Genomic DNA, 15,277 nt, shown 5'->3' on the forward strand with positions numbered 1-15,277 from the left:
AGGGTTCATTGAGTGTCTTGAGGATATCAAGACCTGGTGAATAATCTGACATCATTAGTTTTGGTTCCTCTAAAGTGTCTGGAAATCTGGTTGGAAACCTAGGAGCACTGACAGAGCATGTCAAACAAACAGTGAAAGTAAAGTAAAAAAAATCTAGGAATTATTTTCACTCAGACCTAAGATTGATCCATAAATTAACCGTTATTATTATTATTTTACAGAAATTGTTCAAATCAAACTTCTTTCTTTCCAGGCCCTGGAAAAGGTAATACATAAAATCTCAGTTACTGTAATTCCTTTTACATGGATATAAACAAATATCAGTTGTCCATGTCACAGTTTGTACAAAATGCAGCTGCTGATCTACTCGCTGACACAAAAAGGGACCATATTACCCCTATTTACTGTCACTTTCCCAGGTCCCTGTCTATCACAGAATGCAGCTTGAACTCATTGTATTTATTTAACCTTACATGGACTCACTCCATCTTACAGTCTTTAAGTCAAGATTTAAGACAGCATATATCTTTAGCATTGTTTGTGTTTCAGACAAAGTTGGCATGAGATTGTTATGCAGTGGGTGTGCCTGGTGTTATTTTTTCCCCCTTCTATTAACTTAACCATTAAAACTTAACTATTAATAACTATTAACTATTTTGTCTTATTAACACTCAATTATTTTGTCGGCTTTTGTCGTTTAAATGTTCTGTATAAATAAACTTATTATCTATTGAAGTAAAAGCACACTGCTAGTATTATATTATCATCATGGAAACAAAACAAGCTCATTAATGACCTCTTCTGCTATGTTACAATACTACAAGTTAAGCTAACTGCGTAATCACGCGAGAAAACGCGAGAACCCGTTCAGTACTCAGTACTCAGACGCGCGAGCCCAGAGAAGATGAACGCGCCACCAGCATTCGAGTCGTTTTTGTTGTTCGAGGGAGAGAAAAAGTATTTAACCTTTATATTACAAAATAATACTGACTTATGTAATCAGCTGTGTTTAAGAATTGACTTGCTTTGCTTTTGTTCATAGCTTCTGCGAAGGGACCTCTAGTGGGCCAGCTAGCTAGTGTGCTAACCTGAGCTGTACTGGTGTATTTAGGGAAGCTTGCTTCGCTAACTAATGTTAGCTGTTCAGTAACAACAACAACAACAACAATAATAAACTTACCTGGTGGGTCTGACACGATGAGCGTACGAACTAGCAAGCGGATGCCACATTAGTCACATTATGCGGTTTAAAACCTAACCTAATTTAGCTAGGTACCCTTCTATGGGTTTCTGTCGTCTCACCTGGCGGCTCGCTTGAGTTGATCTTTATTTGTTAGCTAGCTAACAATGCACTGTATATTTTTAGTTCATGTTTACTTTAATTCTCTGTTTCTTTATGAAGTTTTTCCACTTTTATTTATTTACATTAATTTCACATTTATCGTCCCATTTTATCTTTATTTCATTATCTTAATAGTTTGATTGAAATCAACTTTATTTAATTCTGTTTAAATAAATTAACGTACTGAAACGTTAATTCTTTTTTTTTTTTTTTTTTCTACAAAAACCTTCCCGAGGTGACATCTCGGAATGTAGTAAGGTGTATTATTTTAATTTCTTATGTCTATGTAAAGCATTTTCAATTGCTGATATGAAAAATGCTTTACATAGGTTATACACTTGGCTGACTAACTAGCTAAGCTACCTAGCTATAAATATTTGAAAGCAGATTGCTCATCAGTCAGGAAGTTGTGAAAAGCTAAATCAAGCATCAGCAGATTCATCAGTAATATTATCTTCTTTACAGAATTACAATAACAAAGGATACCAAGGTACCAAATGCCTGTTTGTTTACTTTGAACAAAGAAGACCACACGCTGGGAAACATCATTAGATCGTAAGAATACTAGCTCGCTACTGTTGTCTCCTTTTGCTTGTCAAATTCAGAAGCCTTGGCTTGCATACTGAAACTCCTTGTGCCTGTGTTTCTCCTGAACAGACAGTTGCTCAAAGATCCTCAGGTGCTGTTTGCTGGGTACAAGGTGCCACATCCACTGGAACACAAGATTGTGATTCGTGTGCAGACGACACCAGACTACAGTCCACAGGAAGCCTTTACAAATGCCATTACTGATCTTATCAGTGAACTGTCACTGCTGGAAGAGAGGTTCAGAGTAAGTTTATATCATGCCAAAATCATATTATTAAAAATAATAGTAGACTTTTATACTTTAATGTAGAAATCAATCATGTTGCATGCAGCATACATGGCTTTTTGCTGAATGGATAACCAACAGTAAATAGCAAACTAGAAACAAAAAGTGTAAATGTAAAGGATATGCAATCATGTCAAATGTGACTTCCTCTGAGCATATTTTTATACATAAATGCATTTGATGAATAGTTACAAAATCATAAGCCACCATTTCACTGTGTTCTGGAATATAGACCCGAAACATAATGTCTTACTGTCTGCATACATCTAGTCTAACAATTATTATTTTACTTGTGCCCACTGAAGTCCTGTTGACTACATTTTCACTTAATTTCACATTTTCACTTTAGGTTGCCATCAAAGACAAGCAGGAGGGCATTGAGTGAAACAAACCTGTATCAAACTGTGGATGTCCTCGGATTTAGTAAATCAACCTCAGAATGAAGTCGTGTAAAGTTCAACTGTTCACCGGGACATTGAACTGACAGTGAGCTCAACAGTGTCTCCTGTAGGTAACTGCTTTGGCTGCAGCTGAACCTTTTTTTCCTGTCCAAGACTATATTACATCTTAGGATGCCAGAAACACTTCCTTGAACAAATTATTTAATTTGGGTTGTTAACACCATTTTGATTAAAGTTCTTTATGTACAGTGGTATTTGTGTCTTTCTGTATATGCAATTAAATGCCCTAATCAGGTATTCTTTTGTAGTTTTGCTTTTGCTCTGAATTTATAAAGGATTTGTGGAATATAATTTTCATATTTAAAATAATTCAGCCAGCATTATGGAAGAAGGAAAAATGCCAAACAGTCAGCAGCCCTTATTACATTGACTAAATTTATGGACTCTCATCACAGCTGGAAAATGTCAAATTAACCCAAAGCCATAGTGTAAAGATGCAGCTTCAGGGTGGTTGTGATGGATGCAACCTGCGTTGTAAATGCTAAATACTGACATGGATGTATGCATCCACTTTATAGACTCAGTCTATCAGATATTCTTGGTCAGATAAATATATAAGTATTGGTCTTTACAGTCTGGACAAACTTGAGGACTGGCAAAAAAAAAAATGCTGTGTGAAGAACAAAATTGGGCACATTTAAGAGCCTCTGGTATATATGGGAATTGCAAGTCACTTCAAGACAGTGGGACTGTATAGTTTTCTGGATCATGATTTATGTTCTAACAAATCTGTGCAGAAAATATCTCATGGCAGTGTGTTGTTACGTCTAACAGGCAAGTGCAGCACAGATTTCAGGTGTTTTCCTGTAATGTAATTATTCTGCAGTGCAGTCTACACGAAAGATCAGTTTGTCTCCAACACAGTTCCCAGCACAACGGTTAACAGGTATTCATTGGTTATGATCGTTTGATTGGGTTGGGTGCTGGAACAGAGAAAATATATGGGGTGTTGATGTCCTTGTGGGTTATGAAATGCTTGTCTAGTTTGTCATATAAGGTCAGGAGAAGCAGTAACCTTTTTTGTTCAATTTTGCATATACATTTTTACATATGCAATATAGTATGCAGAACTTGTCCAATTCTTATATAGTGGATGTACTTTACTATAGTAAATATAGCTGCCACAAACAACTGGAAGGTAATTGGTGGAAGTTACAGAGGAAGAACATGAGTCACAAGATAGATGGGCCTGTTCAAAATAGCCTACTGCATACAAAATCATTTTTATCCAATTTGGAGCCAAATCAGTACGTGAGTAATGTAGTAGCAGGCTATTTTGAACACAGCCATAGCTGGTTTTCCAGGCTCAAACAGAATGCCTAAAATAAAATACAAACATTTTTTTGGTCTCCACTCTTCCTTCTAAAGTGAGAAGCAACTGCATCAGGCTCAACTTAATCCTCAAGCCTTCTGTTTCTGTAGCAAGGACCCTCCCAGGATATCCCTTACCCCTATACCTTATACATTTTTGTTTTTAACTATAGTTCTACACTGAATGCCCTGGACTTTCTTCTTTATACAAACATGCCTTGCTACTGGGCTGGTTTGGTGAAGGAGGTGGATCCTGTACAAGTTGTGGTAAGAAGAGGCGGCGCAGACTTCTGCATGTTGTTAAATGCTTGGCTATTTGAACCTTTATGATCACCATTGTCGTACAATGTGCTTCATCCCTGCATTTCAAATGAGGAAATCTGGAAGTCGAAGCAAATACAAAACATGAAAATAGAATATGTATATGCATTTGTAAAATTATTAAGTAATGTAATGCTGGAGATATCTTGATAATTCACAGACTACAACCTAATAAACTTAGATACCTTTCTGCTTCACTCCCACTTCGGTGATGAGACGCATGGTTTTGAACACAATAATTCATTTGGACATTTGGACACTTCAGCTGTGCAGGATGGGCAGTGATGTATAACATTTTTGTATAATTCAAAACTGTTATAATAATCTATGAATGATAAAATACATAGGTAAATGAATTGAAATTAATTAAAAGTTATTTCATCTAATAGGGCAAATGGCAGTTTTACTATTCCTAACTTGTAAATTGCAGGTAATTTGCCAAACATACTTAACATCGATCTGGAACAGTAAATGTGAGAATCCAACAGTAGTATCCAACATTTTTGCAACATGTAGTGCACCATTTAATGGAGAATTCTATCCCCTCTTATGCATCTTTGGTAATAGTATAGTTAAATACTGATTAAAACATACATTACACATGTGCTTCAAGTAAATTCCTGAGATGGGTTTTCTAAAATGTTAGTCAACTTTAATTCAGCTTAATTACAACAATGATAGAAACAGCGATAACCGGCAAGTCCAGCATTGCCTATCTTGTTAGCTATCTACTGTTTAATGTCCTACCCGCGCCACTTGATGTTTCATGTTTCTAACTTCAACTGGCAACCTCGCTAGCTGTCCTAACCTATCCTACCCACCTGATAGCTACAATTAAGCCAGAGTAGCTAGCTGACGTTAGTTCGTAGACATTGCATAATTTCAGCCTAGCTACGTTACAATATAAATAATGTTATTATACTTAAACGTTTAACCTAGCTAGTGTAACCGGTCTGTCTATCACACTGTTAGAAACAAAACGTTTAACATTATGTTACAATAATGCACTTACTACAAGGTAACATTAACTGCTGATTCACGATGTTTTGTTTTAAAACGAGTGCACATCATAAACTCTAACTGCTATATAGACATAAACTATAACTGGTGCAAACAATGGAGGGTGTGGGTTGGTCCATTGAAGTTGGACCTGGCAAACCCACTCTTTGAACGTTTTATGAACGGAACCTCGGAACTATTGCATTCACGGTTGTTTCCAGAGGGAACATATTAAACAGGTACACGAAGTTGCTTGATGGCTGACAAACAGGGAATAGTAAACTGTGGTTGTAAAGGAATTAGAACTTGCTTGTTATGCGAGGCAAGCAATGAGAAACGACATTTACTGAATAATAAACTCTTGGTAAGTCTGGCAGTACCTGAATAAGTCTAATTGTGACTAGAATCAGCTATAAAAGGATGTTACACTGAGTAATGCCTTTTTAACCATTTAACTTAGCAAGATAACTAGCGTCACTGCAGGTAGCTAATCACTGTTTGGCAAATGATTTGACTTTCTTTTCGTACCAGGTACATTATGACTTTAGGTATGACCCTGAGTCGAAACTAGCGGTGCCAGCTGAAGGCAGTGGTCAGCAGCCGTTCCCTTTCCCTGGTGTGTTTCTGTGGGATAATTTTGTCTCAGAGAGTGAGGAGAAACAGTTGGTTGCAAAAATGGACCAAGATGTCTGGAGAGCTTCCCAGTCTGGACGACATAAACAGGTATGTCGATGGACTAGTTAAAGTGTCTGTTTTTCTTGTTTGATATTTTGTAATATATGAAATGAAAATATTATATTTGTTTTTGCCTATGTAAGTGAGGTTAATAGTGTATGTCCCCAATTTGATTCTTTTTAGGACTATGGACCCAAGGTAAACTTCAAAAAACGGCGTATACACCTTGGGGGCTACAGTGGTCTCCCTGTTGTCAGCTATAAACTGGTAGACAGGATGACCAAGGAACCCTTGTTGGCTGGATTTCGACCAGTGGAACAGTGCAACCTAGACTACAGTCCAGAGCGTGGGTCTGCAATTGACCCTCACCTTGACGACAGCTGGCTGTGGGGAGAACGCCTGGTCACTCTCAACCTGCTATCTGACACTGTTGTGACCATGAGCTTGGATGAGGGCTGGGCAGACATGCACCACGGGGAGGTGAGGGTAGCTGTGAACTTGCCTCGGAGGTGTCTGCTCGCGATGTATGGGGAGGCGCGACATCGGTGGAAACATGCTATTTACCGACAGGACGTTCACAGCAGGAGGGTGTGCAGCACTTTCAGAGAGCTGTCTGCCGAGTTTCTGGAGGGTGGGGAGGAAGAAAAGATGGGCTCAGAGTTGTTGAATATAGCGTCGAGCTTCAGGGGTGTTCCTTTGTAAAATGAGATTTCTAGAGTTCACATATAACCCCAGCAGAGGTCTGTACAGCATAAAACAAGTTGTAATTGCTCGTTTTTAAATGGCTTTAAATCGTTTTCTTAATGAACGCTGCCTGACTGGATTTTAGGTGGAAATGCTGCGCAGGATTATTTATTTGTTGGTTTCTGAAATGACTTGCTGGTTTAATGTGATGGTCAAAATCTGTTTAAAATAAAAATCTAAAATATACATCTGATGATGGAGTTTTCTTAGTCACGAGTGTACAGGACGTGTTATTCTGTTCAGATTTTGCATAACTGAAACGTGTATGGAATAAATACTATGACGTAAGTTAATTTGTTGGTGTACAGATGTAAAATACTTAACATAAAATACACAATTATACAATGAAACATGGGGTCAAATTCACGAATGTAATATTAATGGCATAGTTTTCCCTATTGACGTGCCACACTCAATATGGCGGAAACAATGCTCCACGACCACATTGAGCGACACGCGGTCAAATTCAGTATGTACTTTCCCGGGAAAATATAAGTTGGAAGTGATCAATAAGGGTAAGTTTAATAACATTTAATATGTTATATTTTATTGCATCACATAGTCTCGATAATTCGAGGAAATATTCTTCATATGAAGTGAAGTTATACCGAAGTTGATTTGATGATACGCATCTTTAAGTTAAAGCTATGCTAACCTAAGATAGCTAACGATAGTTTGCAGAAGTTTCCATTAAACGCGTCTTTCCTTGCTTTCTTACCACGCCGATGTTTCCCGTAAAAGTTATAAAATAACTAGCTAGCTGGCTGTCTTATTCCTTAAATAATCTTGACTTTGCCATCTGATCTGTAAAATTAATCATTCTACCTGTCCTACTTGGGTGTGAGCAGCTGAGGATCATGCAAACTGTCAGGCTTGACAATTGTTCCATATAATCGGCCATCGGGTCTTGAGTGATCACTTGAGTTGCATGCATTGTAATTGTAATGAAGTTTCTAAAATCTCATCATCCAATAGGTCGAACTGTAACCGGAGACCACAGTTTTGCCCTAGACCTATTTAAGCCGGATAAAAACTGGTCCATTCTGTTGCTTTTGTCTGTGTTTCACATTAGCTGTGCAACCATGGCGAAGATTACAGAAAGTATACTACTAGAGAAGGGCTTGCCGAAAACAAATAAGTTGGACCAGGTTAAGAGTCTGAAGTAAGTGCAATTTTTTAAAATGTCAGTGTATGAAAAATATGTAACATTTTCTTGTTAACCATTGCTTCAAAAGAAATTCAGTAAACCTTCCGTAATCCAAAAGTAAAAAAAAAAAAAATCAAAGCAGAGAATGGCTTTATAAACTTTAATTTCCCTAAGCCATACTAGCATAGTAATATAAATACAATCAGTACTTGGTTCGGCTACCCTATAGGACAACGATGACCGACTCGCTGTTTAACCCTCTTTCTTTATAGTCTCTCTCGGATGAGCTTGAAGAAGCAGGACCTGCCCGTGCCTCTGCTGTGTAAGCTCAGCAGCCTGGAGCAGTTAGACCTCTCTGGGAACATGCTCCAGGAGCTGCCTGCAGGGCTGTACCTGCCCAGTCTGAGGCTTCTCGACTGCTCCAACAACAATATGGAGGATGTGACCTCGCTGGAGGCCCTAGACAACCTGGAGGAGCTGCGTGTGGAGGACAACCTCTACCTCACCGTAAGAGGCTTTGTGTTGGGCTGGGATACAAAGAGCTTCTAAATGGTAGCAGTCGTTTCACGCTCACACTGAATTGCTTGGCGTGTTTTGTAGGTGAATGATGAGCACAAGGTGATTTTCCTATTGCCCAGGCTGAGGAGGTTCAACGGGAAGGACATCAGAGTCATGGCCGACCACATCCACTGTGTCAATGACGAGATCCTTAAGAAGCGGGTATGAACACATCAGGAAAAAAGAAAACAAACAAGCTCTTGCATAGTTGTGATGTCCCATAGTGAAGTCATTACTAGTATAAAGTAGTAGTATTAATGTAACATAGTGCTAATGACGAGCCTCCTGCATAATCCCATTTGTGTGGAATGAGTATTTAGCCCCATGTTGTTTACAGGTGATTGCATTGTGGGAAAAGGACTTTAGTCTTCCCAGTCCACTGACTACGCAGAGTCTCTCTACAGTGGAGAAGAAATTTGTTAATGCTGCCTGCTTTCAAGTGAAATACGGGCCCAGCTCTTTAAATGAATACACCAAATGGAGAGTGAGTACCTAAATGTGAAATATGTAAATTGTTACCTTTACGTGCTTAGCAGAGAGAGAGAGAGGGAGTGATGGGTGTAGAAATATTCAAAATTGTAGTGAAGTCATTTCTCTGAAACCTTTTGTGTATTTCACTGCAGTTTTGATCTTTTACCACAGTACACTGCAGTGCACACACACATTCTATGTTATAAATAGTGTGTGTGTGTGTGTGTGTGTGTGTGTGTGTGTGTGTGTGTGTGTGTGTGTGTGTGTGTATGTGTGCGCACAGATGCAAAGGGAAGAAAAGACTAGCATCATAGCTGTACATTGATCCCTAATAAACATTCCAGACCAAATGGCCCCAGGCAGAGGAAGAGAGAGAGAGTAAAAAAAAATCTGTTTGTTTGTCTGTCTGTTTGTTTGTTAATCCTCTTCAGGTGGCGATGATTGCAAAAGAATACCTTAAATCCTTGACTGACCCATTGATGGAGGTGGACAACAATTCACCAGGGACTCCTGTAGCAGAAGAGGAGGATGAGCTAAGGCTGAGCAACAGGGTTAATTTACCTGCTCACATAGTAAGACTTGGGGCACACACAGATTATACCAAGGTTTTTTTGTGTGTGGAGTTTTTTATGTGTGTATTTGTTTTTAACTAATGTATGTTTTTTCAGGTCACTCAGTCACCTTTCAAGAAAAAGCGAAGTGAGCCATTGGCAAGTGAGGTGGAAAGCCCTCGGAAGAGAAGAGCGTTATCCGGCGAGCCAGCCGCGGCAGCCGGTCCGCGCAGATCCATCCGCCTGGCCGCTGCTTCCCCCATCGAGGCTGTTCCGAGGAACACCTCTCAGAATTCCCCCACCAACTTGGCCAGCCCTAGGGGGTCCAAAAGAACGATCAGGGAAACTGCCTCTGAGGAGAGTCCGAGGACACGGAGCTGCCCGCAAACTACACAACAGAAAGCCGCGAAGGTACACGTGGGCCCCAGAAAAGCCGTGCCGGCCCCTGGCAGTCTCTCTGCGAGAGGGGGCACATCTGAGACCCCAAAGAAAAACCAGAAAGAGAAACCCACGGCACAAAAGGGCAAATGTGCATACACCCCCACCAAGGCAGAAAATGGAACGCCCAAGAAAACGATCACGTACCAAGTTCCTCAGGTATAAATACATATATGTAGGTAAAGGATTCTGTGTATTGTTGGAAATGATTCGTCACAGAGTCGTTAATTCTCTCCCCCCCCCCCCCCCTCTCCTCTGGCCTATTGGGCCAGGAGCCAGCCTGTCTGCAGCCACTCCACGTCCTGCAGTGTCACAGCCGACAGGACAGTCCTGAGGACTTCAGCACCCAGCTGTGGGCATGTGCCTTTGAGCCCCAGCAGCAAAGTGGTGGTAAGGTGCTCCCCAGTGCCCCGTACAGTTACCACTGCAGCAAAACAGTGGTTTTGTTGCAGGGGTAACTGTAGACAAATACCTTTGCAACACAAGGATGGAAACGACTGGAAAACTGCTTTTGGTGACATTGTGTGTTTTTCTACTGCAGACTCTAGCGGCTGGACACAGACAGTGGCCACATGTGGTGGGGAGTCCATTTGTGTAATAGATTGCGAGTCTGGGCATGTGCTGAAGAAATACAAGGTTCCTGGTGAGGTATGGGACAACTTTTCACTCTGCAGCAACCATTTCTTACCACCAGGGGGCAGTGTTTCTGAACTACCATGTGGCGAAAGGCTTCGCTCGGGCGTTTGTAATTTCACTAACCCGCTGCCAAAAGCTTTTCTGTGTTTTTCCCTGAATTGAATGATATTAAAGGAATCACACAAAAAGCCAGCACTCTTAATAACAAATAATAGGGACTGCTTAGTGTTGTGCTGTCATTAAGGACTTGTCCCCATTTTTGTTTATAGTTGTTGTGAGGCATAGTATCATTCATTGTTGATACTGTTCCCATCTACTAAGTAGCAAAAATGATCATTGCCACAATGTCACTATTCTGTACCTAAACAACTGCTTTCGTTTGATCGTCCCGTTTGTTCACATCCATGTCTCTCTGTCGTTCTCACAGATGTTCTACACATTGGCCTGGACCACGGTGCTGATGTCACGGGAGGGCACATGTGTCCGTCCCTGTAGTGTCCTAGCAGCGGGTGGGACCCGTGGAGTGGTGAGGCTCATCCACCCCAGAGCCAACCTGGCGTATGGAAAGTTCCGCGTAGGCCGGCGTCCCATCTCCATCCTGCGCTTCTGCCCGCGCCGTGGAAACTTCTTGTTCAGTGAGTGCATGCGGCAGCCCGTCCTCCTGAGCAGGGGGGGTTCAACCCCTAAACCTTGAATCCAGTCCGAAGTTCTCGTGGTCAGTCGCAATAACCGTTCAAATAACTACCAGCAGTTACAAAATCCAGTATCGTGGATTCAAGGTGTGGAGGTGAATTATCTCTGCTCTTAGGATTTCACATGTCAGTGTTCATAAGTGGTTGATGGTCAGTAGGATAAGAGGCTTGTATTTTCATTTTGTTTGCAGCCGGGACCTATGACAAGAAGATAGTTATGTGGGACATCGGTGGGCTGGATCGCGACTACAATTTCAAAACCAGGTTCGGTGCTGTTGTCCTGGTTACTTTCCCTGTGACTTCTTCTCACCAGAACAACTTGTAGTACTATGTGAATGAATGAAAATCTCTCTTGTGCTCCTCCCAGCCAGCTGCTGGTCCTGCAGACGGGCTCCACTCCGCTGCACCTCTGCCTGCCGCCCTCCTCCCCAGACACGCACCTCCTCGCTGGCTGCGATAGCGGCTTGTACAGCTTCGACATCCAGCTCAGCAAAAACACACAGAAGAGGTGTGCTTCCCACAGCTTGGCCACAGATACCCTGCAAAGGGGAGGTTCAGTTCGAGAGTGGACTTAGCCTGAAAATTCGAACAAGTACAACTACCAGGGCCTTCGAGTCAAATAAAAATTGTTATCAATCGGGGTGATTAGCTACCTGCTAAGCAGAAATGTGGCTAACTCAACATCAGTTTTGAATTCTTTCAGGTTGTGTTGCTCTTTCCACCTGAAAAGCCACTTTTATGTTTATCTTTTGCAAAATTCCCAAAGCCTCTCACTGATGGCACTTGACCAAGTGAGAATGCGTGCATGCTCAAGCAGTGATTGACATGCCATCGGACACTCCTCCTGGCTTTTGATTTGGGCGTAGTAGATTTATTGCAAATGGCATTAGCTGGAGCTAGAAGAGCCTGATTAAAAAAAAAGAAAAGAAAAAAAAAGTTGCCTAACTGCTGATTTAAAGCCGCACCCTCTCGCCTTAATGTCATGGCCTCTGTCCAAACCTTTGTGCTTTCTACCCTTGCACATGCAAAATAACTGGCAGGCAGGGAGGACTACCTCACTGTAAAAATGTTAGTTTCTGATTACAGAGCCCAGGACATAGACAGAATGTTATTTTTTTGCTTAGCGGCAACTATTTAGTGATGGCTATCAGGATGTAAAAATAATGACTGAATTCCAGTGTCCAATATTCATGTGTTCAAGTTTTCATGTGTTTGTTTTCTTAGGACAGATGAGATGGAGATTGTGTTTACTTCATACAAGGAGAGCAAGACAAATGACTGTCACACTATTGATGGCCTCAGTTTCCTCACAGATGATGTAGTAGGTGGGGAGACTGTCTTGGTGTCAGTGATGGGGATGTTCTGATACAGTTCTTCATGGCTCATAGATTTCAAATGTATTATTTAGTGATATGGACTGATGGTATTTTCAGCTGTTGTATACAATTTGTGTAATTGTCATTTTGTGTGACTCTTGTCTAAACAGGACTCAAGTAGGGCAATACTAACCTACAGTATTTATAAACAGTTCCATTTTAGCCATATAAATTAATCTAAATCTCTCAAGTCATATTTTCATTATAATATTAGTGTTCATTTATTACTGTCATACACCTTTTTGATTATGTCTGGTTATTCACACTATTCTGAATGTCGGTTACCATACATTCATAGTTCCAGTACACACTGTCTCCAATTTTGATATTTACAGTAATGATATCCACAGTACTGATATATGATTACATATGTCACTGTCTGCAATATTGGCATATCTGTAACCGTAGAGATTTTATTTGGTAAACGCATGCTTGAAATTGAAAATAAATAATGGAGCGTCCGTCTATCACCTCCAATGAGCTGCATGCAGTTTTGTCTCCATCCATGTCTGCTTTTAAGAAGCTCTGTATCTTCTCTGTCCACTTCAGCATCTAAGAGCCCCACACAGGGTTCCATCTACCTCTGGAGCTGGAGTGGCACAAGGGCATCTCAGAGGGGGCAGCAGAAGGAGGTGCCTGCCCAGATCCTGGCTGAGCTGCAGTGGTCCAGCACGGACATCCCTTATCTGTCTTTAAACACCTGCCCAAGTGAGCAATGCCAGCTCCTATATTCCATTCTATAGGGGAAATTATTTATTTATTTATTTTTACATTTAAAAAAAAAATTTTTGGTTGGTCTGTCGGTTGTTTTTATTTTGTTTTAAATGCTGTGGCCATTTAATTAGGGGCTATTGGTGGTTTGTTACATCGTTTGTGTATAGAGGTATTTTAGCTATTTTAATAAGAGGCCTAAAATATTTATTTGGTATTTTGTTTGTTCATTTATTTGTCTGCTAAATCTGAGCTTGGTTACGGTCTGCTCTAAGAATAGCTTATTCTCTGATGATCAGTTTTGCATTTCATTACACAGACACTGTCTCTGATATTAGCAGTGTGTCGGATGAATGTGTGCGGCTGAGCTGTTGTTTTTGCTACAACGCAGGCTTTGGCTATGTGGTGTGTGGAGATGAGGATGGCAGGCTGTGGACCTATCACATCTCAGACTCTGTGACGGCCACCTTCAAGACTGGAAAAGTTCCTGCCACTGAGGTATGAGCAACACCACCTCCCATGCAGATACTTCAGTTACTAATGACTGGGTAGTCTTAGCATCATAGATATACAGAATGGAGCAGTTTCAAAATATCAGATCCTATCGGCATTTAGTGGAAAGCAGTCAGTTTTGAAGTAATGGAGGGACAGAGTTGGCAGTTCTTTGCCATGGTAGGATGGGCCTGTTCCCAAAACCTGCCATGGTGCATGACTGTAGGTTCTAAGTGTTCTATCTAAAAGCAGATCAACACTACGTTGGATATTGCTTTTTATATAATAACAACAGTGATTGCAATTCCAGGCCTTGCCTGCTACACTTAAAGGGGCAAGATTATCCAATCTAGCATGCTAATTGACAGCATTAGCCATGTTAGTTGTGCTTTTTATAACAATCCATCAGCCTTCAAAATGGAGCCTCTGCCCTGGTCAGTCAGTAGATGGCGCTCTCTGTGGCTACTTAAACTGTCTATATAGAGAATGCATGGACTCTTTCCAACTCTGCAAAACAAGCACCACTAGAGCCTTATGCTGCTTCTGACACATTAATGCATTACTGTTTTAGGTGCTGAAGTGGCCATGCCCCATTCGAGCCCAAGGAGGTCAGGTGGAGGGGACTTCCATCAACAGTGTTGCTATGGATCCTGAGCTTCATTATTTGGTTGCCCTTAGTGACAAGAACATGGTCGTGATTTGGAAGAGAGCCATGAATTGATGAATGGTTCCAGTGCCATCTTCCACACGTTCATCTTGACGTGCAGTAAAAGAGGCATGACAGTTCCTACACAAATGTGTAGGTCTGTTTTCATCCTTGATGTGAATTTGTGTCTCATTCAGACAGAACCAGACAGCTGGTATTGAGAAGAATTGGACATTTGTAGTATATATCTGGCATCTGTGTTCTTATCTAAGTTAACCAAATGGAGGAGACAGATTTAATCTCAACTATTGACATCACCAATACTTGAATCTCTTTTTAAATATTTGCTTTTTTGTTTTATTTTTTATGCAAACAGTATGTATTGTTCCTAAAGACCATGTACAGATGAATGACTGACTGTTATTTGTTTTGTTGTACACATGCATATTTGTACAATAAAACTTTATACACATCTTTCTCAAAACTGATGATGTATTTCTCAAAACTCATAATGTGGTAAGTAGATGAGCAAATCACCAAAATCTGTTGCACAGGTATGAATGCATTAAGCAGGTCAGGGTAGACTGGTATACCAGTTGCCCTGTCTTGCACGTTTTTTTGATAGTGAATGATCTTCACATGACTCTTTCTAACCAAGATGCCAGTTAATGACCATTTAAGAAAGCACTTGAGTTGATTTGAACGACTCTCCACAAGTACTGACAAGATTGACTGCATGTCAGTTAACCCTTTTAGTTAGTAGGGTTAAATGGCATTAGACGTTTGTTTCTTTTTTGTCTTGCGCACATCTCCGAAGGTACGCAACGTTGGT

General features: G+C 40.7%; 3 protein-coding genes across 3 annotated transcripts; all 3 read left to right on the plus strand.

Annotated features, from left to right (window-relative positions):
* Window positions 1-863: 863 nt before the first annotated feature.
* Window positions 864-2,871, plus strand: polr2j (RNA polymerase II subunit J). The gene is made up of 4 exons (XM_027004253.2): window positions 864-957; window positions 1,808-1,897; window positions 2,000-2,174; window positions 2,566-2,871. Exons 1-4 carry the CDS (start codon window positions 905-907, stop codon window positions 2,599-2,601), a joined length of 354 nt encoding a protein of 117 aa, XP_026860054.1. The 5' UTR covers window positions 864-904; the 3' UTR covers window positions 2,602-2,871.
* Window positions 2,872-5,537: 2,666 nt separating this feature from the next.
* alkbh4 (alkB homolog 4, lysine demthylase) lies at window positions 5,538-6,913 on the plus strand. Its single transcript, XM_027004257.2, has 3 exons — window positions 5,538-5,672; window positions 5,840-6,031; window positions 6,167-6,913. The coding sequence occupies exons 1-3, from the start codon at window positions 5,565-5,567 to the stop codon at window positions 6,683-6,685; spliced, it is 819 nt and encodes a 272-aa protein (XP_026860058.1). The 5' UTR covers window positions 5,538-5,564; the 3' UTR covers window positions 6,686-6,913.
* Window positions 6,914-7,164: 251 nt separating this feature from the next.
* Window positions 7,165-14,922, plus strand: lrwd1 (leucine-rich repeats and WD repeat domain containing 1). The gene is made up of 16 exons (XM_027004250.2): window positions 7,165-7,242; window positions 7,800-7,889; window positions 8,147-8,381; window positions 8,475-8,594; window positions 8,770-8,916; window positions 9,335-9,475; window positions 9,572-10,051; window positions 10,165-10,282; window positions 10,434-10,540; window positions 10,956-11,163; window positions 11,412-11,484; window positions 11,588-11,728; window positions 12,445-12,545; window positions 13,146-13,304; window positions 13,699-13,805; window positions 14,371-14,922. The coding sequence occupies exons 2-16, from the start codon at window positions 7,810-7,812 to the stop codon at window positions 14,518-14,520; spliced, it is 2,367 nt and encodes a 788-aa protein (XP_026860051.2). The 5' UTR covers window positions 7,165-7,242; window positions 7,800-7,809; the 3' UTR covers window positions 14,521-14,922.
* The last annotated feature ends 355 nt before the right edge of the window (window positions 14,923-15,277 follow it).

The sequence above is a fragment of the Electrophorus electricus genome, chromosome 6, assembly GCF_013358815.1.
Source record: "Electrophorus electricus isolate fEleEle1 chromosome 6, fEleEle1.pri, whole genome shotgun sequence".
Classification (NCBI taxonomy): Eukaryota; Metazoa; Chordata; class Actinopteri; order Gymnotiformes; family Gymnotidae; genus Electrophorus; species Electrophorus electricus.